Below are 24134 nucleotides of genomic sequence, written 5' to 3'. Positions count from 1 at the left end.
AGTGCACAGTGGCAGTAGTTTGTACCATCTACAAGGTGTACTGTAACAACTCACCAATGCTCCTTCGACAGCACCTTCCAAACCTGTGACCCCTACCACCTAGAAGGACAAGGGCAGTAGATGCATGGGAACACCATCATGTGCAAGTTTCCCTCCCAGCCACACACCATCCGGACTTGGAACTATATCACCGCTCCTTTACTGTCACGGGATCAAAATACTGGAACTCCTTTCCTAACAGGGCTGTGGGTGTACCTACACCACATGGACTGCAGCAGTTCAAGAAGGCAGCTCATCACCACCCTCTCAGGGCAATTAGGGATGGGCAACAAATTCCATCCTTGCCAGCGATGCCAACATCCCATTGTCATGAGTTTATCTTAAGCAACACAATAAGTTATGTGGATTCCAGTTCCTTGAAGATCTTAGAAGGTTTATTAACAGCTGAACTAATACACACAATACAGAGCAAACTATATACAGAACCTTTGTCCAGTGGGTAACAGTGCTGATTGAGTATGGCTTCTAGTCATGTGGCTACTTTCTGGTACTTATATCAATAACATACTGAGTTCGGAAAGGGACAATCATTCTTAAAGCAATCATACAACACCCATGAAAAAATATAAAAAAAGTAAAGATGCATTAAAAGGGAAGCTAAACAAGCATCTGAAGGCGAAGTGAATAGAGGGTTACGACGATAGATTTAGATGAGGAAAGATGGGAGGCGACTCGAGTGGAGCATAAACACCGGCATGGACTGTTTAGGCCAAATGGCCTGTTTCTGTGCCATATATCCTATGTAAGTCTTTATACAACACATCAACTGCATCACCCTCATCAACTGTCTGTTCCCTCATCAAAAAATTCTAACAAGTTAGTTAAACATGATTTCCCTTTAACAAATCTGTGTTTACTTTCCTGAATTAATCCACATTTCTCCAAGTGAATGTTCATATTTTCCTGGATTATTGGGCTGAATTTTCAGTCGCCCATGGGGCGAGTTCAAATGTGGGTGAGCCCGGAAAATCACGCACCCAGGAGGTGTCACTGTTTCCCGACAACTTGGGGACATGATGCAATTTTCAAAAGGGAGGATGGGAGGGGAGCAGACAACCTGCGTACCTCCAATTAACTGCTTTTTGAGCTCATTGTAGAGCTCGTTAGGAGTCTGGGGAGCAACAGTTTGGAATTTTCATTTGAGGAGCATGGGGAAAAGGGAGGGTCTGGGATGTGTAAGGGCATAGCTGTCGGTAACATGGCAGGGAGCCATGAATGCCCATGAATGCAATGACTTATCAGTTTTCAGTACAGTCAGCCTTTCTAATACCTCCTCTTTATTAATGTTTAGCTCACCCAGTATCTCAACTACCTGTACCAGAAGCAATGGGTGTGCATTAATTGCGCATCTCACTTTTTCAGAGGTTATCGAATTTCTCTTTGTTTCTTACCTCAAGTGGACTTATTCAGTTTCACAAAATCCAAATTTAAAATACTAAGATTAGCTCTGAAAAATACCATTGCATCTTATTAATGCAAACCATAGAGAACTTTGTGAATTTGTGCAATTTGATTTCCGACTTGCTCTTTCTTCAATTTTGGTTCCATTTATTTTGAACTTTCTTCTTATTCTTCTCATTCTTTGGCATCCTTGTCTCTCGAGACAATGGGTAAGCGTGTTGAGGTGGTCAGTGGTTTGTGGAGCAGCGCCTGGAGTGGCTAAAAAGGCCAATACTAGAGTAACATACTCTTCCACAGGCGCTGCCGATAAAATTGGTTGATGGGGCTGTTAAGCAGTTGGCTCTCTCCTTTGCGCTTCTGTCTTTTTTCCTGCCAACTGCTAAGACTCTTCGACTCGCCACACTTTAGCCCTGCCTTTATGGCTGTCCGCCAGCTCTGGCGATCGCTGGCAACTGACTCCCACGACTTGTGATCAATGTCACAAGACTTTATGTCACGTTTGCAGATGTCTTTAAAGCGGAGACATGGACGGCCGGTGGGTCTGATACCAGTGACGAGCTCGCTGTACAATGTGTCCTTGGGGATCTTCTTCTTCTTATAACTCATTGTTAACTGTGTTTTGAAATATACTCTAATTGACTTCCACAAACTCAAATGGTTAAATCGTGCCACCTCCACCCCATTCCTCCCAACCCTATTAGGAAACTGTGAGGATGCAATAAATTCAGTGATCCCAGAGGTGGGGGTGGGGGGCTATGCCCGAAGGGAACACAGGTTGGAGACGGCGTACCAATGCTGCAGCACTAATGCTCTGCCTCAAGCTCCCTTCAAGCAAAAAGCATATTAACATATGCCAGGAGCCCAACGCCTGTTTAAGGCAGCTGCCAATGACTTCTGAAAAATCACCCGACCCAATCTGGATTAAATGTCCTTCAGGCAGCCGTGGGAGCATGTGATATAGCCCTGTGAAATTTGTCACTTTTGCCCAGAAAATGGGCTCAGTGAGATATAATTTCTTCCTTTATCCAGCTTGACCCTTTTTTTTAATCTCCAATGGTCATTTCCCCTGATGGTCCTTTTCCTTTTAAAAAAAAAATTGTGAAGCAGGAAGGCTCAAATGCTTATAAGTACTTTTGATTGTATCAGTGACATACCACTGCAATGTAGCTCTCAGATCCTGCTCTCTAAGTGCACTTAAAAAAAATAATCAGCAATTCAAAGTGTGCAGTAACTACCTCCTCCCCAAAGTGGCTGAGCACTGCATCCCAGTGCTGCTGTATAAATGACTTCCAAAATAACATCTAAGATTTTCTGAAGACCAGCATGCAATGTATTTAATCCACTATATGTGGTACAAAACAACTTACTGCCATTAAAAGTTATGTAATTGGCCCCAGAATTGCAAATGTAGCATTCAAAACATTTTGTATAGTAGTTATTAATAATGTTTAAAATCTGTGCTTCAAAATATGATGTGTGGAAGCTGGCTGGAGTGCATTGAAATACGGTGTTGGTTTGTACTTTGTGTAGAATTACTCATGTGGTAGGATTTTTAAGGAGCTTTGGCTCTACTTTGTGGTGTCCATCGAGGCATTTTCTTAGTTAGAAACGACCTAGCAATTTAAAATGCTTCTTAATGGAAAAAAGTGAAATTAATTCCATTCCCAATGCACACAAGTTGCAGAAACAGAACCTACCTAAAATGAATATCATGTTCGGACTTCATCTGAAAATTAAATGGAGAAGTGAAAGTCTCTTCCAATTAATTTGAAATGCATTTAAGTCACAGATAAATTGGGACTCAGATACCCCAAGATCCACACTCTCAGATGACAGCTACACCATCTTAGCTTGGAATGGAGGTTTGGACATGTATAGTAAAATGAAAAATATTTATTACTGATAAACAAAAATATCACAAAACAGTGTAATGCCTCTTCTCAGCATACAAAGCAGAGGTCATTCAATACATTAACCAAAATCTTACAGTACACCTGCAAATATTATAGGCAAATTATTTCAAACAATATATTCCTACAATTACATTACAGGTAGTTTTACTTTTTGTTGTGCACCTAGAACGAGAGTGTCAAAGGAATACAGAGATTTAAAAAGGCTGAGTGGAGGGAGATAGCAAAAGTGGGCAAAGATTAGGGTGCATTTAAGATTTTTTATTTGCTGCTTCTGCCAACCTTCCACTGAAGTTGGTGTCAAGTGTCCTTTTATCATCTTGTTCTGAAAAATCATTCCATTGGAGGGAGACTTGAAAGCCCCTATGCAAATTCTACCCCAGTATTCCAAGCAAAGTCTGATCAGTGCAGCCTCAAAGTCTCAATGTAACCTCTGTATTTTTACAATCCACTGTTTGGCTATATATCCCAACTTTCTTTTAACATTGGGATTATTTCTTCACCTGATCATGACATTGAAAGCAATGAGTCCATTATCCTTCCTGCATCTCTTTGAAACTCCGCCCAGTGGTAATCCTGTTCCCTTCATTGTCTACTTATGTTGTTCATTCTTCCAATACGCAATATTTTGCCTGTGTCAGCAATACATTTTGAATTTTCTTTAGGTTACAGCATAGAAGGAGGCCACTTGGCCATTGTGTCTGCCTGGCTTTTTGCTAGAACAATCTCCAGAGAAATGCTAGTCTCAGTAATGGTGGGCATGATACCATTGCCAGTTGGCGTAAAAACTCATTGGTTTACTATTGTCCTTTAGGGAAGGAAATCTGCTGTCCTTACTAGGTCTGGCCGACTTGTGACTCCAGACCCACAGAAATGTGGTTGACTCTTAAATGCCCTCTGAAAATGGCCTAGCAAGCCACTCAGTTGTACCAAATCGCTAGAGAAAACTCTAAAAGGAATGACACTGGACGGACCACCCAGCATCAACCGAGGCACCAGAAACAGCAGCACAAATGTACAAACATACGAATTAGGAGCAGGAGTAGGCCACTCGGCCTTTCGAGCCTGCTCCGCCATTTAATACATTCATGGCTGAACTGATTACTCCACATTTCCACCTACCCCTGATAACCTTCCACCCCCTTGTTTATCAACAATCTATCTACCTCTGCCTTAAAAATATTCAAAGATTTTGCTTCCACCATCTTTTGAGGAGGAGAATTCCAAAGACTCACGCCCCCGAGAGAAAAAATTTCCCCTCATCTCTGTCTTAAATGGGCGACCCCCTATTTTTAAACGGTGACCCCGAGTTCCAGATTCTCCCACAAGGGGAAACATCCTTTCCACATCCACCCTGTCAAGACCCTTCAGGATCTTATATGTTTCAATCAAGTCACTTCTTACTCTTCTAAATTCCAGCAGATACAAGCCTAGCCTGTCCAATCTTTCTTCGTAAGACAGCCCGCCAATTTCAGGAATTAGTCTATTAAACCTGCTCTGTACTGCCTCCAACGAGGTTACATCCTTCCTTAAATAAGGAGACCAGTACTGTACACATTACTCCAGATGTGGTCTCACCAATGCCCTGTATAGCTGAAGCAAAACCTCCCTACTTTTGTATTCAATTCCCCTCGCGATAAACAATAACATTCTATTAGCTTTCTTAATTATGTGCTGTACCTGCATACTAACCTTTTGCAATTCGTGCACTAGGACACCCAGATCCCTCTGCATCTCAGAGCTCTGCAATTTCTCACCATTTAGATAATAAGCTTCTTTTTTATTCTTCCTGCCAAAGTGGACAATTTCCCACATTATACTCCATTTTCCAGGTCTTTGCCCACTCACTTAACCTATCTATATCCCTTTGTAGCCCCCTTATTCCGCTTCACAAGTTACTTTCCTACCTATCTGTGACATCAGCAAATTTAGCGACCATATCTTTGGTCGCTTCATCTATATCATTTATATAAATTGTAAAATGTTGAGGCCCCAGCACAGATCCCTAAGGCACACCAGTCGTTACATCTTGCCAACCAGAAAATGACCCATTTATGCCTACTCTCTGGTTCCTGTTAGATAGCCAATCTTCTATCCATGCCAATATGTTATCCCCTACACCATGAGCATTTATTTTCTGCAATAACCTTTGATGTGGGACCTAATCAAATGCCTCTGGAACTCTAAGTACAATACCCCCATCCACTGGTTCCCCTTTATCCACAGCAGATGTAACTCCCTCAAAACTGGTCTGCAGTTTTCTGCTTTCTATCTCCCTCTCTTTTTGAATAACCAGCCCTGTCGAAGTCCTCCTTGCTAACATCTGGGGGCTTGTGCCAAAATTGGGAGAGATGTCCCACAGACTAGACAAGCAACACTCTGACATAGCCATACTCACGGAATCATAACTTACATACAAATGTCCCAGACACCATCACCATCCCTGTTGGTGGGACAGGACATACCCACCTGAGGTGACAGCACAGGGGTATATAGTTGGGAGGGAGTTGCCCTGGGAGTCCTCAACATTGACTACAGACCCATGACGTCTCAGGGCATCAGGTCAAAAATGGGCAGGGAAACCTCCTTTTGATTACCACCTACCGCCCTCCATCAGCTGATGAATCAGTACTCCTCCACGTTGAACATCACTTGGAAGAAGCATGGAGGGTGACAAGGACCCAGAATGTACTCTGGGTGGGGGACTTCAATGTCCATCACCAAGAATGGCTTGGTAGCACCACAACTGATCGAGCTGGCCGAATTATAAAGGACGTAGCTGCTAGACTGGGTCTGTGTCAGGTGGTGAGGGAACCAACAGGAGGGAAAAGCCTACTTGACCTCGTCCTCACCAAGCTACGTCTTGTAGATGCACCTGACCATGACAGTATTGGCAGAAGTGACCACCGTGCTGTTCTAGTGAAAATGAAGCCCCGTCTTCACGTTGAGGATGCCTTCTATCCTGTTGTGTGTCACTACCACCGTGCTAAATGGGATAGATTTCGAACAGATCTAGTAACTTAAAATTGGACATCCATGAGGCACTGTGGGCTATCAGCAGCAAGAGAGTTGTATTCATCCGCAATCTGTAACCTCATGGCCCGGCATATCCCACACTCTGCCATTACCATCAAGTCAGGGATCAACCCTGGTTCAATGAAGAGTGTAGGAGAGCATGCAGGAACAGCACCAGGCATACCTAAAAATGAGATGTCAACCTGATGAAGCTACTTACATGCCAAACAACTGAAGCAGCATGTGATAGACAAAGCTAAGCAATCCTACAACCATTGGATCAGTTCTAAGCTCTGTGGTCCTGCCACACCCAGTGGTGAACGGTGGTGGACAATTAAACAACTAACAGGAAGAGAAGGCTCCACAAATATCCCCATCCACAATGATAGGGGAGCCCTGCCCAGGGCAAAAGACAAGGCTGAAGCATTTGCAAAAATCTTCAGCCGGAAGTGCCGAGTGGACGATCCATCCCAGCTTTCTCCTGAGGTCCCCAGCATCACAGATGCCAGTCTTCAGCCAATCCAATTCACTCCATGTGACATCAAGAAATGACTGAAGACACTGGATTCTGTAAAGGCTATGGACCCGGACAACATTCCGGCAATAGTACTGAAAACTTGTGCTCCAGAACTGGCCGCGTCCCTAGCCAAGCTGTTTCAGTACAGCTACAACACTGGCATCTACCCGAAAATGTGGAAAAGTTCCCAAATGTCCTGTACACAAAAAGCAGGACAAATCCAACCTGGACAGTTACTGCCCCATCAGTCTACTCTCAATAATCAGCAAAGTAATGGAAGGTGTTGTCGACACTGCTATCAAGCGGCACTTACTCAGCAATAACCTGCTCACTAATGCTCTGTTTGGATTCCGCCAGGGCCACTCAGCTCCTGACCTCATTACAGCCTTGGTCCAAACAGAGGCAAAAGAGCTGAACTCAAGTGAGGTCAGAGTACCTGCCTTTGACATCAAAGCAGCATTTGACCGAGTATGCCATCAAGGAGCCCTAGCAAAGCTGGAGTCAATGGGAATCGGGAGGGAAAACTCTACACTGGTTGGAATCAAACCTAACATTTAGGAAGATGGTTGTGGTTGTTGGAGGTCAATCATCGCAGTCCCAAGACATCACTACAGGAGTTCCTCAGGGTAGTGTCCTTGGTCCAACCATCTTCAGCTGCTTCATCAATGATCTTCCCTCCATCATAAGGTCAGATGTGGGGATGTTCACTGATGATTGCACAATGTTCAGCACCATTTCCTACTCCTCAGATACTGAAGCAGTCAATGTCCAATTGCAGCAAGACCTGGACAACATTCAGGCTTGGGCTGATAAGTGACAAGTAACGTTTGTGCCAAACAAGTGCCAGGCAATGACCATCTTCAACGAGAGAATCTGACCATCTCCCTTTCAAATTCAATGACATTACCAATACTGACTCCTCCAGTATTAACATCCTGGGGGTTACCATTGACCAGAAAGTGAACTGGACCAGCCATACAAATACTGTGGCAACAAGAGCAGGTCAGAGGCTGGGAATTCTGCTGTGAGTAACTCATCTCCTGACAAAGCCTGTCCACCATCGACAAGGCACAAGTCAGGAGTGTGAAGGAATAATCGTCACTTGTCTGGATGAGTGCAGCTCCAACAGCACTCAAGAAGCTCAACACCATCCAGGACAAAGCAGTCTGCTTAATTGGCACCTCATCCACCACCTTCAACATTCACTCCCCCCACCACCAACGCACAGTGGCAGCAGGGTGCACTATCTACAAGATGCACTGTAGCAACTCACCAAAGCTCCTTCGAAAGCAGTTTCCGAACCTATGACCTCTCCCACCTAGAAGGACAAGGGCAGCAGATGCATGGGAACATCAGCACCTGCAAGTTCCCTTCCTAGCCATACACCATCCTAATTTGGAACTATATCGCCATTCCTTCACTGTTGTTGGGCCAGAATCCTGGCCCACCCTTCCTAACAACACTGTGGGTGCACCTACACCACATAGACCACAGCAGTTCAAGAGGCGGCTCACCACCACCTTCTCAAGGGCATTTAGGGATGGTCAATAAATGCTGGCCTAGCCAGCAATGCCCACATCCCATGAAAGAATACTTCACATTCTTAGGATGTATATTAACTAGACTGAAGGGATCTTCTGTCTTTTTAATTTACCAAGTACCCCTTCCTCACTAATTTCAATGTAATGCATGATATTAGTCGTACTGCAATAATTTGATAGCAAACATATTTTCAATGCCGATGAATATGTCTAGAAAATAATCATTAAGTAATTCAACTATTTTCTCTTAACCTTCAATTAATCCACTCTATTTATCTTTTAAGATAAACTTTCTCCCTGGGCACCCTTTTACAATTCTGGTCCTGAAAAAGTCCTGTTATGGTTAATACTCTTAGCTATATTTTTCTCTGTTAATACCTTTTCAAACCTATTTTAATATGGTTTGAAGTCTTTGTAAAGTTATATAGCCCCTCTTTGCTCTGTGAATTTTGTAGAATATGTTTTTCTTCCTATCTCAATTTAACTCTCATTGTCATATATTTGCCTTCCATACTTAACATTATAATTTTCCATTATTTCCAATATCTAATCCATATGTGCATGCATCCCAATTAATTCACCCTTAATTCTACACACTTTGCTTTTATGCACTTCTTGATTGGTCTCAAATTTAATATTATGCTCACTCTCCTTTAAAGATTTCATATGTCTAAACTGAAGATGCTATCGTGTTGGCTTGCAAGACCCCTCTCTAGATGTCAGCTCATACTAATGGTGTCCATTGTACATTTACCTCTAATAAATGCCTTGTATTGCATTTACGAGTAAAGATTTTGTCACAACATCCTGATTTTAATATTGGGTTGGTTAAAGAATCTGATTGTCACAATATTATTATTAGTTGTTACAGACAAGAGGGAGATGGTGTGGATGGCTCCCACTTTTCACTTCTCAACTGATGATAGACAGTGTTTTAAAAAAATATTGTTTTAGTCCCCGAGTGTTTCAGTGGTCAAAGACAAATGATGAGTTTTCTTATAGGATTACAAGAAACATGAATTATTTATTAAACAATACCCAAAAAATATTCACAACCTCACTCACTCATACATGCACACACACACAAGGAGAGAGAGAGATGATGATAGCATGCATTTAAGTCAGATTGTTGTAAAAAGAGTTCACTTTGAACCCTTCTTGGTTTTCCATGAGGAATGTTTTTAACAGTGGTACAGGCCTGGTGTTCCTTTACTTGGTTCACTGAAGTATTGTAGACTCCTGTGGTTAAGATTCAGTTAAAGTCAGTGATGAGATTCTGTTACGATTTCTCCGGTGGTGAGTTTTCAAGGTCACCTTGCATTCTCTGCCTCTGTGGTTTAAAGATGTTACAGGCTGGAATGGATTTGCCGCTTCCTGGGTGTCTGGCTTTCTGTCTCTGTCTCTCAGAGACGTTTTTTTTTAAAAGAGAAAATTTTATCAGGCTTGGTTTTTGTCAGGTGACCATAAATGCTATCCCCTGGTGTGTTCATACAAGGTCTTTGAATGTGTGGCCATTGATGCACAATGGAGTTTGAATATGGCTTATCTTGATAAAGTGGTGTTATGTCTCACCTATTATCTTGGCTTTGAATCCAGAGTCTCTCTGTCTGCAAAGGCCTTTGTCAGTGCAATTCTTGAAGATAGGAGCCATTTAGCATTGAATTGGCTGTTTTGAGTTTTAATGTGCCTTCCCCAAGACAAGTCCAGACATGATGATCGGTTTAGTCTCCAACGGTCTCTATGTATAACCTCCTCCTGCCCGGGCCTATTCCTGGCCAACTTGTAACCTGTTGCCAGGTGGCTAACATTTTGCTGCGTAAAAAGATAACCAATCTTAAAATGAGTAAGTCAATAAAGGAATACTTGAGAGAGATCCGCAGAGAGTGGAAGCCAAACAGATTACAGAGGGAAACAACTTGTATTTATAAATTGCCTTTAATGTAATAAACCTTTCAAGGCTCTTTGCAACAGTGCTATCAAACAAAATTTGACACTGAGCCACATATGGAGATATTAGTATAGATGACCAAAAGGAGGAAAGAGAGGAAGGAGACACTGCCATAAAGAGAAAGAATCAGAGAAATGTTAATGGGAAAATGCTTAACATGATTGTATGACATTCCTTTATCCATCGAGGGTTATTTAAAATAAATGGTTTCGCATCTGCATTAAAATAACAGACTAAGGAGTGTCCTGGAAATGCACTAAGTGTTAATCCACTAATATTGGTAATGGTAATAATTGGAGACTGGGAGTTAGAATAACCACAAAAGAAAAGATGTAAGAGGCATAGAGAGAGTAAGAGAGGAATTGGTTGGTCTGATTACTGTATGTAAGTTGGGGTCCTATGACTTGCATAGGACCCCGAGGCAAGTTTAAAGTTAAAAGCTGCGGACCCTATGCTTCACTAGTCCTGCGCATGTATACCATGTGCTAAGTAGCAAAACCAATGTCCTTTAAATGGATTGCTGGAGGTAGCTCAGGAAAGTCCAGAATTCAGGTAAGTGATAGATTTTTTTTGCGGGGGAGCAGGGGGCAACAGGAACATGAATGTTCTTTCTGACGGCTCCAGAAAAATCCTCCTGATACTGTTGCACCTTCTGCCTCCTCCTCCACAATTGGCCTGTCACAGTTCCTTTAATGGTCCTCTGTTGCCAGATTTCTCCCTCCCTTGTTTAGCACTGGCAGCAGACCAATTTTATTCTAAGAAGTCTTGACCATGAACATGGTTTGGGCCTCCAGCAACTGTCATGGGGTGGGCTGAGTGGATACCCCTGATTGACAAATCTGCCACCCTCATCGGAATCAATCCCAGCTTCTATTTCTCCAGCATTGTAAATTAAACTGTTTTTAGTTTTTTTTTTGTTAAAGTTTCAAACACACATGCTAGGAAGCATATTTTCTACAGGATTAAGGAGAGGAAATCAGCCAATTTTCCTGATCTTGATTGCTATCTATGACTCATGCCAGAACTGTTGAGAAAGGCGGGATCAAATTTGGCTATAATGCCTCATGTCATTGTCAGCCTGCGAATATTCGCTGCCTAGGCTGACAAAGAATGTTGACTTGGGGTAAGGTACAGGTCAGGAACCTGATACTGCCCCATAATCATGACATTTTGTATTGGGCTTCCCGAAAAGTCTATTAAACTTTCAAAATTAGAAATTTGGCTTTACTTTTTATAACACTAAAAAAATCAGAACATCCATTGCAAAACCTGAAGGCTAAATTCGCCCATATTCTCATGAAGATTGGCACTGGTTGCTATCTGTGTTAGGTAGAAGTTCTCTGGTTGCTAGGGCATCAGGAAGATTTCCTCCAGTTGCTATGTGGAACACATGGACAGCAACGGTTCAAGAAGACAGCTCACCACCACCTTCTCAAGGTCATTAGGGATGGGCAATAAATGCTGGCGACGCCCATATCCCATGAATGAATAAAAGAAAGGAAGATTTCCTCCGGTTGCTATGTGCAGCAGGAAGATTTCCTCCGGTTGCTATGTGCAGCAGGAAGATTTCCTCCAGTTGCTATGTGCAGCAGGAAGATGTCCTCTTGTTTCTCTGTGCATCAGGAAGATTTCCTCCGGCTGCTATGTGTAGCAGGAAGAGTTCGTCCAGTTACTATGTGTAGCAGGAAGATTTCCTCTGTTTCCTATGTTTTTTTTCATTCATTGATGGGATGTAGGCGTCACTGGCCAGGCCAGCATTTATTGCCCATCCCTAATTGCCCTTGAGAAGGTGGTGGTGAGCTGCCTTCTTGAACCCTGCAGTCCATTTAGGGTAGATATACCCACAGTGCTGTTAGGAAGGGAGTTCCAGGATTTTGACCCAGTGACAGTGAAGGAACGGCGATATAGTTCCAAGTCAGGATGGGGTGTGACTTGTAGGAGAACTTGCAGGTGGTGGTGTTCCCATGTATTTGCAGCCCTTGTCCTTCTAGTTGGTAGAGGTTGTGGGTTTGGAAGGTGCTGTCTGAGGAGCCTTGGTGCATTGCATCTTGTAGATGGTACACACTGCTGCCACTGTGCGTCGGTGGTGGAGGGAGTGAATGTTTGTAGATGGGGTGCCAATCAGGTGGGCTGCTTTGTCCTGGATGGTGTCGAGCTTCTTGAGTGTTGTTGGAGCTGCACCCATCCAGGCAAGTGGTGAGTATTCCATCACACTCCTGACTTGTGCCTTGTAGATAGTGGACAGGCTTTGGGGAGTCAGGAGGTGAGTTACTCGCCTCAGAATTCCTAAGCTCTGACTTGCTCTTGTAGCCACGGTATTTATATGGCTACTCCAGTTCAGTTTCTGGTCAATGGTAGCCCCTAGGATGTTGATAGTGGGGGATTCAGCAATGGTAATGCCGTTGAATGTCAAGGGGAGATGGTTAGATTCTCTCTTGTTGGAGATGGTCATTGCCTGGCACTTGTGTGGCGCGAATGTTACTTGCCACTTATCAGCCCAAGCCTGGATATTGTCCAGGTCTTGCTGCATTTCTACACAGACTGCTTCAGTATCTGAGGAGTCACGAATGGTGCTGAACATTGTGCAATCATCAGTGAACATCCCCACTTCTGACCTTATGATTGAAGGAAGATGAAGCAGCTGAAGATGGTTGGGCCTGGGACATTACCCTGAGGAACTCCTGCAGTGATGTCCTGGAGCTCAGATGATTGACCTCCAACAACCACAACCATCTTCCTTTGCGATAGGTATGACTCCAGCCAGCGGAGGGTTTTCCTCCTGATTCCCATTGACCGCAGTGTTGCTAGGGCTCCTTGATGCCATACTCGATCAAATGCTGCCTTGATGTCAAGGGCAGTCACTCTCACCTTACCTCTTGAGTTCAGCTCTTTTGTCCATGTTTGAACCAAGGCTGTAATGAGGTCAGGTGCTGAGTGACCCTGTCGGAACCCAAACTGGGTATCACTGAGCAGGTTATTGCAAAGCAAGTGCAGCTTGATGGCACTGTTGATGACATCTTCCATCACTTTACTGATGATTGAGAGTTGGCTGATGGGGTGGTAATTGGCTGGGTTGGACTTGTCCTGCTTTTTGTGTACAGGACATACCTGGGCAATTTTCCACATTGCAGGGTAGATGCCGGTGTTGTAGTTATACTGGAACAGCTTGGCTAGGGGCGTGGCAAGTTCTGGAGCACAGGTCTTCAGTACTATTGCCAGAATATTGTCAGGGCCCATAGCTTTTTGCAGTATCCAGTGCCTTCAGTTGTTTCTTGATATCACGCGGAGTGAATCGAATTGGCTGAAGTCTGGCATCTGTGATGCTGGGGGCTTCAGGAGGAGGCCAAGATGGATCATCAACTCAGTACTTCTGGCTGATGATTGTTGCAAATGCTTCATCCTTATCTTTCGCACTGATGTGCTGGGCTCCCCCATCATTGAGGATGGGGATATTTGTGGAGCCACCTCCTCCAGTTAGTTGTTTAATTGTCTACCACCATTCACTGCTGGATGTGGCAGGACTGCAGAACGTAGATCTGATCCGTTGGTTATGGGATCGCTTAGCTCTGTCTATCGCATGCTGCTTACGCAGTTTGGCATGCAAGTAGTCCTGGGTTGTAGCTTCACCATGTTGATACCTCATTTTGAGGTATGCCTGGTGCTGCTCCTGGCATGCCCTCCTGCACTCTTCATTGAACCAGGGTTGGTCTCCTGGCTTGATGGTAATGGTAGAGTGGGGGATATGCCGGGCCATGAGGTTACAGATTGTGGTTGAGTACAATTCTGCTGCTGCTGATGGCCCACAGCACCTCATGGATGCCCAGTTTTACATTGCTATATCTATTCAAAATCTATCCCATTTAGCATGGTGATAGTGCCACACAACACGATGGAGGGTACCCTCAATGTGAAGGCGGGACTTCGTCTCCACAAGTACTGTGCGGTGGTCACTCCTACCAATACTGTCATGGACAGAAGCATCTGAGGCAGGCAGATTGGTGAGGACGAGGTCAAGTATGTTTTTCCCTCGTGTTGGTTCCACCACCTGCCGCAGACCCAGTCTAGCAGCTATGTCCTTTAGGACTCGGACAGCTCAGTCAGTAGTGGTGCTACAGAGCCACTCTTGGTGAGACATTGAAGTCCCCCACCCAGAGTACATTTTGTGGCCTTGCCACCCTCAGTGCTTCCTCCAAATGGTGTTCAACATGGAGGAATACTGATTCATCAGCTGAGGGAGGGCGGTAGGTGGTAATCAGTAGGAGGTTACCTTGCCCACGTTTGACCTGATGCAATGAGACTTTATGGTTTCCGGAGTCGATGTTGAGGACTTCCAGGGCAACTCTCTCCCTACTGTATACCACTATGCCGCCACCTCTGCTGGGTCTGTCCTGCCGGTGGGACAGGACATACCTGGGGACGGTGATGGCAGTGTCTGGGACATTGTAATGTATGATTCCGTGAGCATGATTATGTCAGGCTGTTGCTTGACTAGTCTGTGGGACAGCTCTCCCAAGATGGCACAAGCCCCCAGATGTTAGTGAGGAGGACTTTGCAGGATCGACAGGGCTGGGTTTGCCATTGTCTTTTCCGGTGCCTAGGTCGATGCCGGGTGGTCCGTCCGTTTTCATTCCTTTTTATTGACTTCATAGCAGTTAGGTACGACTGAGTGGCTTGCTAGGCCATTTCAGAGGGCATGTAAGAGTTAACCACATTGCTGTGGGTCTGGAGTCACATGTAGGCCAGACCAGGTAAGGACAGCAGATTTCCTTCCCTAAAGGACATTAGTGAACCAGATAGGTTTTTACAACAATCGACAATGGATTCATGGCCATCATTAGACTAGCTTTAATTCCAGATTTATGAATTAAATTCAAATTCCACCTTCTGCTGTGGTGGGATTCGAACCCATGCCCCCAGAGAAATACCCTGGATCTCTGGGTTACTGGTCCAGTGATAATACCACTACGCCACTGCCTACTATGTGTAGCGGGAAGATTTCCTCCAGTTACTATGTGCATCAGGAAGATTTCCTCCAGTTGCTATGTGTAGTAGGAAGATTTCCTCCAGTTGCTTTCTGTAGCAGTTCTGTATTTCTTATGAGCCCATTATGATTTCACCAAAAACAACAAGAAGAGGAAATCTTGAAGCATTTGATTGTCGTACCCTGATGAAAAAAACCATCTCCACTGGTCTCTTGAAAGGAGCCTCAGCAACATTGTTCCAAATTTTTCCACATCCTCCTCATGAAGTTTTCCATTATTTTTTTTTTATGCTCAGTTAGCAATCTCCTGTTCACGGTTTCCTTGATGCAATGTTTTCAGATTAGTTATAACTAGCTTCAGGTTTGCTCTCTGATTGCAAGAAATATTAAATTAGTCTGACTTACTCTCTCGGGGCTCATTTATCTCTTATAACTCATATCTGTATACATTGGTGAAGGTAGAGAGAGAGTGCGTTACTCACTTTTGAACTGGGTAAACAGTTAAAGGAATCGTTCCTGCTGTCAAGTGAGGGAACGGATATATTATTCTCCCTAGTCAGCCAAATAAAATAGTTGGTCACCTAATATGGAGGAGAAATGCTGATATTCCTAATGTGGTTAGAAGCTATTAATGATTGTATCATGGAATTGGAAGGGAACTCATGAATGAATAAAAAAAGCCTGTTATTTTCCCAGGGAGTTTTCAAGGGGCATTATTGAGAAGATTATTTCACTTTCAAACATAATCTGTAGGTGCTCGGAGTCTCATTTCTATTTGAATTGGAAGTGTGAATTTGTGTTTAAAATTTGCAATTAGCATGTTTCAGGAATTTTAATACAGCCAACAGTTATGAACTCCCATTGCACTGACATCTTTCTCTTGGTTTAAATATGAGCAAAGAGGTAAAGGTTTGCATTAGCTGGGTATAAGTAGCCGGATGTGATTTTGACTGGATTTCATTAAGGAAGACAGTCAGCACCTAACACTGATATCTGTCAATGTACCAACTGATTTGGGGGCTGCCTGCGGCATTAACCTTGAGGGATTGCCTGCAGTTCAACTCTTCATGTCCCAAAGCAGTGCTGACAGCAGGAACAGCGTAAAAGGTGGCAATGGACATGCGAGCCTGCTGTTGTGTCTAAAAATGCCTTTGAATAGTTCCAAAGTTATGTTCTTGAAATAAAGCTTGTATATGAAGAACTGGAGATGGAATTTCCGCTGATGATCCCCTTTGCCTAGCAACAATCCTTTACCTCATTTCTCCAGGGGATTCTGTCAATTTTCTGCTGGAGTTATGGTAGACGATTGAGAGAAGCCCTGTGGAAATTTCAGATATTGATCTATATTATGGGCTTTTAAAAACCTCCTACAGTAAAAATTGGCCCATTGGTATGTCAACTAGTATCGCTGATAGTTCTCAACAGTTGGTAAATAATTGTCTACAGAATATATAGGATTTTATAGGATGTACAGCATAAAAACAGTCTATTCAGCCCAACAACAACTTATATTTATATTGTGCCTTTAATATAATAAAATGACCCAAGGCACTTCACTGGAGCATTATAAAGAAAAGTATGACACTGAGCCACATAAGGTGACATTAGGGCAGATGACCAAAAGCTTGGTCAAAGATGTAGGTTTTAAGGAGGAAAGCAAGGCAGAGAGGAGGAGAAGTGTGGGGAGGGAATGCCAAGCTTAGGGCCTCGGCAACGGAAGGCACGGACACCAATGGAACAAATAAAATTGTGGATCATAAAATCATAGAAAGATTACAACACAGAAGAAGGCCGTTTGTCCATACTGGTTCTCTGTGAGTGCAACTCAATTAGTCCCACTCCCCTGTCTTTTCGTCATAGCCTTGCAAATCTTTTCTTTTCAGATAATTATCTAATTCCCTTTTGAAAGCCATGATTGAGTCTGCCTCCACCTTACTCTCATTTCAGTGCATTTCAGATCCTAACCACTCACTGCATGAAAAACATTGTTCTCATGTCACCCCTGGTTCATTTGCCAATCATTTTACATCGGAGTTCACTGGTTCTCACCTCTTCCACTAATGGGAACAGTTTCTCCCTATCTACTCTGTCTAGACCCTTCACGATTTTGAACACCTCAATCAAATCTAATCTCAACCTTCTCTAAGGAGAACAACTCCAACTTCTAAAATCTATCTTTGTAACTGAAGTCCCACATCCCTGGAACCATTTTTGTAAATCTTTTCTGCACCCTCTCCAATACCTTCACATCCTTCCTAAAGTGTGGAGTGTGGTTTCCAGAATTGGACACAATATTCCAATTGAGGCACAACCAATGTTTTATAAAGGTTCACAAAAACTTCCTTACTTTTATCCTCTATGCCTCTATTTATAAAGCCCAGGATCCCATGTGCCTTATTACCTCTTTCTCAACCCACTCTGCCACCTTCAATGATTTGTGCACATATACCCCCCAGGTCCCTCTGCTCCTGCACCTGCTTTAGAACTGTAGCCTTTATTTTATTATTGCCTCTCCTCATTCTTCCTACCAATATGTATCACTTCACGCGTCTCTGCATTAAATTTTATCTGCCAAATGTCTGCTGGTTCCAGCAGCCTGTCTATGTCCTCTTGAAGTTTCCTGTCACTCACAAACTTTGTTTCCAGGCTGCCACTGTCCCTTTTATTCCGTGGGCTTCAACTTTGCTGACAAGTCTGTTATGTGGCACCTTATCAAATTGTTTTTGGAAGTTCATGTACACCATATCAACCGCATTACCCTCATCAACCCTCTCTATTACCTCATCAAAAAACTCAATGTTCAAGAAGCCAGAATTAGATGATTGCAGATATCCTGGAGGGTTGTGGGCTGGAGGAGATTACAGAGATAGGGAGGAGCGAGGCCATGGAGGGATTTGAAAACAAGGATTAGAATTTTAAAATCAGGACATTGCTTGATCGGGAACCAATATAGGTCAGTGAGCACAGGGGTGATAGGTGAACGAGACTTTGTGCAAGTTATGACATGGGCAGCAGAGCTTTGGATGACCTCAGGTTTATGGAGTGTAGAATGTGGGAGACCAGACAGGTGTTTGTTGGAATAGTCATGCCCGGAGGTAACAAAGGCATAAGTAAGGGTTTCACCAGCAGATGAGGTGAGGCAGTGGCAAAGTCAGGCGATGCTATGAGGGGGAAATAGGCGGTCTTAATGACGGTGAGATATATGGTCATTTCAGGGTCAAATATGACACCAAGATTACGAACAGAGGGGTTTAATTTCAGACTGTTGCCAGAAAGAGGGATGATGTTAGTAGCTAGGGAACAGAGTTTGGACCAAAAACAATGGCTTCACACTTTAGTGTGGGTTATCTTTGTATTTCAGGATGATTCTGGAATAGTGAGTTGATGATAGCAGGACCCGATAGCGTTGTTTGTGGTCCAGCCAGATCTGATGGGAGATAGCTAAACCAGTCTGCCATATCCTTTGTCTGTGTCCCTTGGACTTAAGGGAATGGAGATGAGAGTGAGTAGTAGTTTTCTTGGTGACTAGGGCATCAAAGGTGGAGGTGAGGGTGCAGTTGAGAAAATCAGTAGCGGCAGAAATGTTGTGGCGAACGGAGGGCCAAAGCTAGACAATTGGCATTTCAAAAGTTCAGTTGTAAGTGAATTAGGGATAGTTTTCTCCTGGGGTGGTTACAGAAGGAGGTAGGGTTGGGGCGTGGAAGGGGGTTGTGGGTGGAGAGTAATACAAGGAAGTGATCAGAGATGGCATAATCTGTGATTGATACGATGGGACTAGCAAGACCATATGATATGACAAGGTCAAGGGAGTGGTTGTGAATTTAGGTTGGGAAGCTTAAGTGGCGGGAGAGATTTAGGAGGATAAAGAGAACAGTGAATTCAGATGAGAGCGAGTTTGATGAGTCGAGATGGAGGTTGAAATCACCAAGGATGAGAAGTCGTTCAGTGCAGAGGCTGAGGGAGGAAAGCAGTGAAGATATTACAGTGAGAAAATTTTTATTGTACCTGGCAGGACAGTAGAGATGATGATTTTGAATGAGAGGTGAGAGGAGTGGAACAAGGTGAGATGCCCAATGGATGAGAAAGTGCCAGAGGAGTAGGGGATCAGGCCAAGGTGTGATCTGATAAGACCCACACCATCACTAACGGTTTTGGCAGGGCAAGTGGTGAAAGATATAGCCAGATGGGGAGACTTTGTAAGGAGAAAGCTGCCATCACCCCTCTGCCAGGTCTCCATTAAAGCCATGATGTCGATTCAATCATCCACAGCAAGTTCATGGATGGCAAGGACCTTTTTCACAAGTGAACAGACATTCTGGAGGGAGATGCGTAGAGGGGCGGCGAGAGCTGATCTGCTGGCCTAGTCCACAGGATCAGCAGTAGGAGGGTTGATTTGGACGGGAGGGGGATTGGCAAGATTAGCCCCCAGCAGGCTCACTGGGCGGGAATATCGACGAGAGAGTGGGATGGGGCAATTGAGATTGCTGCTCATAATGAGACAGCTTCAAGTGCCTCGATGAGCCCTTTGGAGGATGCCAAAAGAGGCACAGAGGGAAGTTGTGTCTAAGAACGAGTCAAACCTGGGACAGCAACAAGAGAGCAGGAAGGTTTAGGTTGGGGTAGGGAATTGGGAGGGCAAGTACCTGAGGGTGGAGAACAGAAATGAGGCATAAAGATAGAAGGCAGAGATCTAGGAGGGGTAAAGAAGTAAAGTAAAAGAGCAAAAGTGGAAATGGAGTGGAGGGTTTGGGTCGGGAGCAGCAACCAAACTGCACGTGGAAATGGACCCAGGGAAAGCTTAAGTTACATACTCCATACCAGCGTTTATACTCCACACGAGTCTCCTGCCACCTTTCCTAATCTAATTCTATCAGCATAACCCTCTAATCTCTTTCTCCCTTATATACTTATCTAGCCTCCCTTAAATGCATCTAAACTATTTGCTTCAACCACTCCCTGCATTAGTGAGTTCCACATTCTCACTACTCTCTCAATAAAGAATTTTCTTCTGAATTCACTGTTTGAGTTCTTGGTGACTATCTTATATTGATGGCCTCTAGTTTTGCTCTATCAAAACCTTTCACAATTTTAAAGACCTCTAGTACGTAACCCTTCGCCTTCCCTTTTCAAGAGAAAAGTGACCCAAGCTGGTCATCCTCTCCTGATAGGTATACTGTCAGCTTCCCCCTCCTCCCACCCCCACACTTCTGGTATCATCCTTGTAAATCTTTTATGCAGGCTCTCCAGTGCCTCAATATTTTTTTATAATGTGGCAACCAGAATTGTATGCAGTGCTCCAGGTGTGGTCTAACCAAGGTTTGATACAGGTTTAGCATAACTGCTTTAATTTTCAATTCTGTCCCTCTAGAAATAAACCCTAGTGCTTGGTTTGCTTTTTTTTTTAAATGACAATGTTAACCTCTGTCACTACTTCTAGTGATTTGTGTATTTGTATTTCCAGATCCCTTTGCTCGTCTACCCCATTTAGATTCTTATTTTCTCAGTAATCTGCAACCTCCTTATTTTTCTTGCCAAAATGTAATACCTCACATTTATCTATGTTAAAATCCATTTACCAATTATATGCCCATTCTGCAAGTTTGTTAATATCTTCTTGTAATTTGTTGCAGTCCTCAGTATTGAATATCACCCCCACCCCCCATCCCCCATCCCCAGTTTGGTGTCAACTGCAAATTTAGAAATTGCATTTTTGATTCCAAAATCTAAAACATTAATCTAAATTGTGAACAGTGTTTCCAGCACAGATTCTTGTGGAACACCACATACCACCTTCTGCCACTTTGAATTATTACCCTTTATCCCTACTCTTTTCTTTCTGTCTCGAAGCCAGGCAGCTATTCATTCTGCTACTTGCCCCTTGACTTTACACTTTCTGACCTTATTCAGTAGCTATGTCGTGGTAACTTATCGAAGGTCTCTTGAAAATCTAGTTTTTGTTGTGCAAGTCATATTCCTAATAATGCAGAGACGGATAATGGAGCTGAAACGAAGTGCTATTTCTAATCAAAATGGCTTTTCTTTGTATTGAAATATCTATTTAGTGACAAAGTAATGTAATTGCACTCTTACTTAAGTTGCAAGATTCTTTATCAGCGGCGAGCTTCAAAAAAGGCACGGCGCGCACACGATTTGCGCCGCTGAGCCGCCGCGATGTTTCGCATGGCGGATGATTTACATGGAGGGGGTGGAACGCCCACTCCCATTAACATAGAGGAGATGGCTGCTCTGTCCCCGACAATGGCGTCCAGAGCCACCGCGCAGGTGCTGGTGCCATTTTTAAACGGCTTCAGGCCCTTCAGTTTAATTTTAATGTTTAAAATGACAGGTGAGAAAAAATTAAAGTTAAAACTTTATTATCAGTTTAAATCCCCTCTCCCACCCAACCCCAACTTTCTCCACTTTACCCTTCAACCCCTTCCCACCATCCCTGCCATGAATCGCGCAAGTTTTTGCCGTACCCCCCCCACTACCCAACCTGAAAATTTCACTCCTTCGCCTGCCCCATCAGTGTTATGCCTTGGATCTCCAAACAGAAATCCGAAGGCGTGGGACTTCCGGCACTGGCCGGAATATCGGTGTGGCTTGGCCATCGCGACGAGACAAGTAAGTATTCTTTAGCTATCGTTTATTTAAATATGTTAAATAGGTTTTTTTCACCAAGTGGCGGGGGGTCCGCCCCAAGGCCTCGCTGCCGCCAGGAAAATGGGGCAGGACCTTTCCGGCGTCAAGGCCCGATTTTCCATGCCCCCCCACCACAACCCACAATGTCGGAGGGGCTAGTAAAATTCAGCCCTAGGTGTTTTCAAGTCAGTGTCATGTTTCTTAAACATTGGCTGGTCTGGGATCCAAAGGCTAATTCAGCATTTAAATTGAAACCCATGTATTTTCCTATGAACTGGTATCAGAAAATGAATTATCAAAGTGATACATTTAATGATATTCATCTGGCTACATCCCAGAAAAGACTGTATTTTAGGTTACACACATTCTCAAAGGCAATTATTCATATTTTTAAATCACGTCTGTTTCAAAGTTAAGCTTAAGTCACAGTCATATTATCAGAAGATTGCTGGGGATCTGATACCCCAATTAACAGATGGAAACTAGAATTTAGGTTCCTTAACGCTCCTGCCTTAGACTAAGGGACATCCAATCCATATGACACGACTGAATTGTCATGGATTAGACCCATATACGAGTAGTATACTTTCAGGGGCCAGAGCCACAAACCATGGCTAAACTGATAGTATAATTGTGATATATAGATCGATACCAGTCAGTGAGCAAACCGGTATACCATTAGGACACTGTCAGATGCCAGATCCATACACCTCTGGTTGACTGACATGCATCAGACCCAAACATTACTGCTAGCCTGTCGATGATCAAACCCATATACCAGTATTAAACCATTAGGAATATACCACTATCAATGCTTTTCAGCATCCATATATCTGCACAGGCTTGCCAGAGAATAGATCACCATTTCCTTTGTCGGCTCGGGCTCACATGCAAAAGTTGATATTTAAATGTCATAGATTCCTGCCACCTTTAAATTATCAACGACAGAAACTAAAAGTTTTAAATATATATTCTTGCTGTGCCTCTCCAGGCTAATACATAAACTGCCACCATGATAGGAAACTAATAGCCAAACACAAAAATGTCAAAACATTTTTGGTGCAGTCAAACCAAAGTAGCCTAGCTCAATCTGCTTCAGATTTAGAGTTCAGGCCACATCTCAATTTAGATTGTACTATAAAATTAGCCTTAGCATCCATAATTCATCAGCATTACTTACACGTTACTGGTTCAGGGGAATATACAAATGTGAAGAACATAGAGTTACTAGCTTGATAGCTGCTTCTGATAATTATCTTGTAACAACACTTTGTATCAGTTTGGCAAAAGTAGCCAAGAGATGGCATAACCTATGAATAAAATGAGCTGATCAAGTTTAGACCATTTAAAAAAAAATTAATTCATGGGATGTGGGTGACGCTGGCTAGGCCAGCATTTATTACCCATCCCTAATTGCCCTTGAGAAGGTGGTGGTGAGCTGCCTTCTTGAACCGCTACAAATCATGAGAAGTAGGTATACCCACTGTGCTGTTAGGAAGGGAGTTCCAGGATTTTGACCCAGTGACAGTGAAGGAATGGCAATATAGTTCCAAGTCAGAATGGTGTGTGACTTGGAGGGGAACTTGTGGTGTTCCCATGCATTTGCTGCCCTTGTCCTTCTAGGTGGTAGAGGTTGCAGATTTGGAAGGTGCTGTCTAAGGAGCCTTGGTGTGTTTCTGCAGTGCATCTTGTAGATGGTACACATTGCTGCCACTGTGCGGTGGTGAAGGGAGTGAATGTTTGCAGATGGGGTGCCAATCAAGCACGCTGCTTTGTCCTGGATGGTGTGAGCTTCTTGAGTGTCATTGGAGCTGCACCCATCCAGGCAAGTGGAGAGTATTCCATCACAAACCTGACTTGTGCCTTGTAGATGGTGGACAGGTTTTGGGGAGTCAGTAGGTGAGTTCTTCACCATAGGTTTCCTTGCCTCCGACCTGCTCTTGTAGCCATGGTATTTATATGGCTACTCCAGTTCAGTTTCTGCTCAATGATAGCCCCTAGGATGTTGATAGTGGGGGATTCAGCGATCGTAATGCCATTGAATGTCAAGGGGATTTGGTTAGATTCTCTCTTGTTGGAGATGGTCATTGCCTGGCACTTGTGTGGTGTGAATGTTATT

The 24134-nt window shown here is 43.6% G+C and overlaps 1 protein-coding gene across 4 annotated transcripts in view; it reads left to right on the top strand.

Annotated features, from left to right (window-relative positions):
• glra2 (glycine receptor, alpha 2) overlaps positions 1-24134 on the top strand; it is a 215694-nt gene that overhangs the window by 170807 nt on the left and 20753 nt on the right. Inside the window, exon 8 of one of the 4 annotated variants that reach the window (XM_068039866.1) lies at positions 4806-4823. The exons of the other annotated variants lie outside the window; for them this stretch is intronic. Within the exon in view, the coding sequence (XP_067895967.1) occupies positions 4806-4823 (18 nt within the window). The remainder of the gene's footprint in view (positions 1-4805; positions 4824-24134) is intronic. 4 annotated transcript variants of the gene reach the window in all.

The sequence above is a fragment of the Heterodontus francisci genome, chromosome 10 (assembly GCF_036365525.1).
Source record: "Heterodontus francisci isolate sHetFra1 chromosome 10, sHetFra1.hap1, whole genome shotgun sequence".
Lineage (NCBI taxonomy): Eukaryota > Metazoa > Chordata > Chondrichthyes > Heterodontiformes > Heterodontidae > Heterodontus > Heterodontus francisci.
This window is presented reverse-complemented; position numbering and strand designations above follow the sequence as displayed.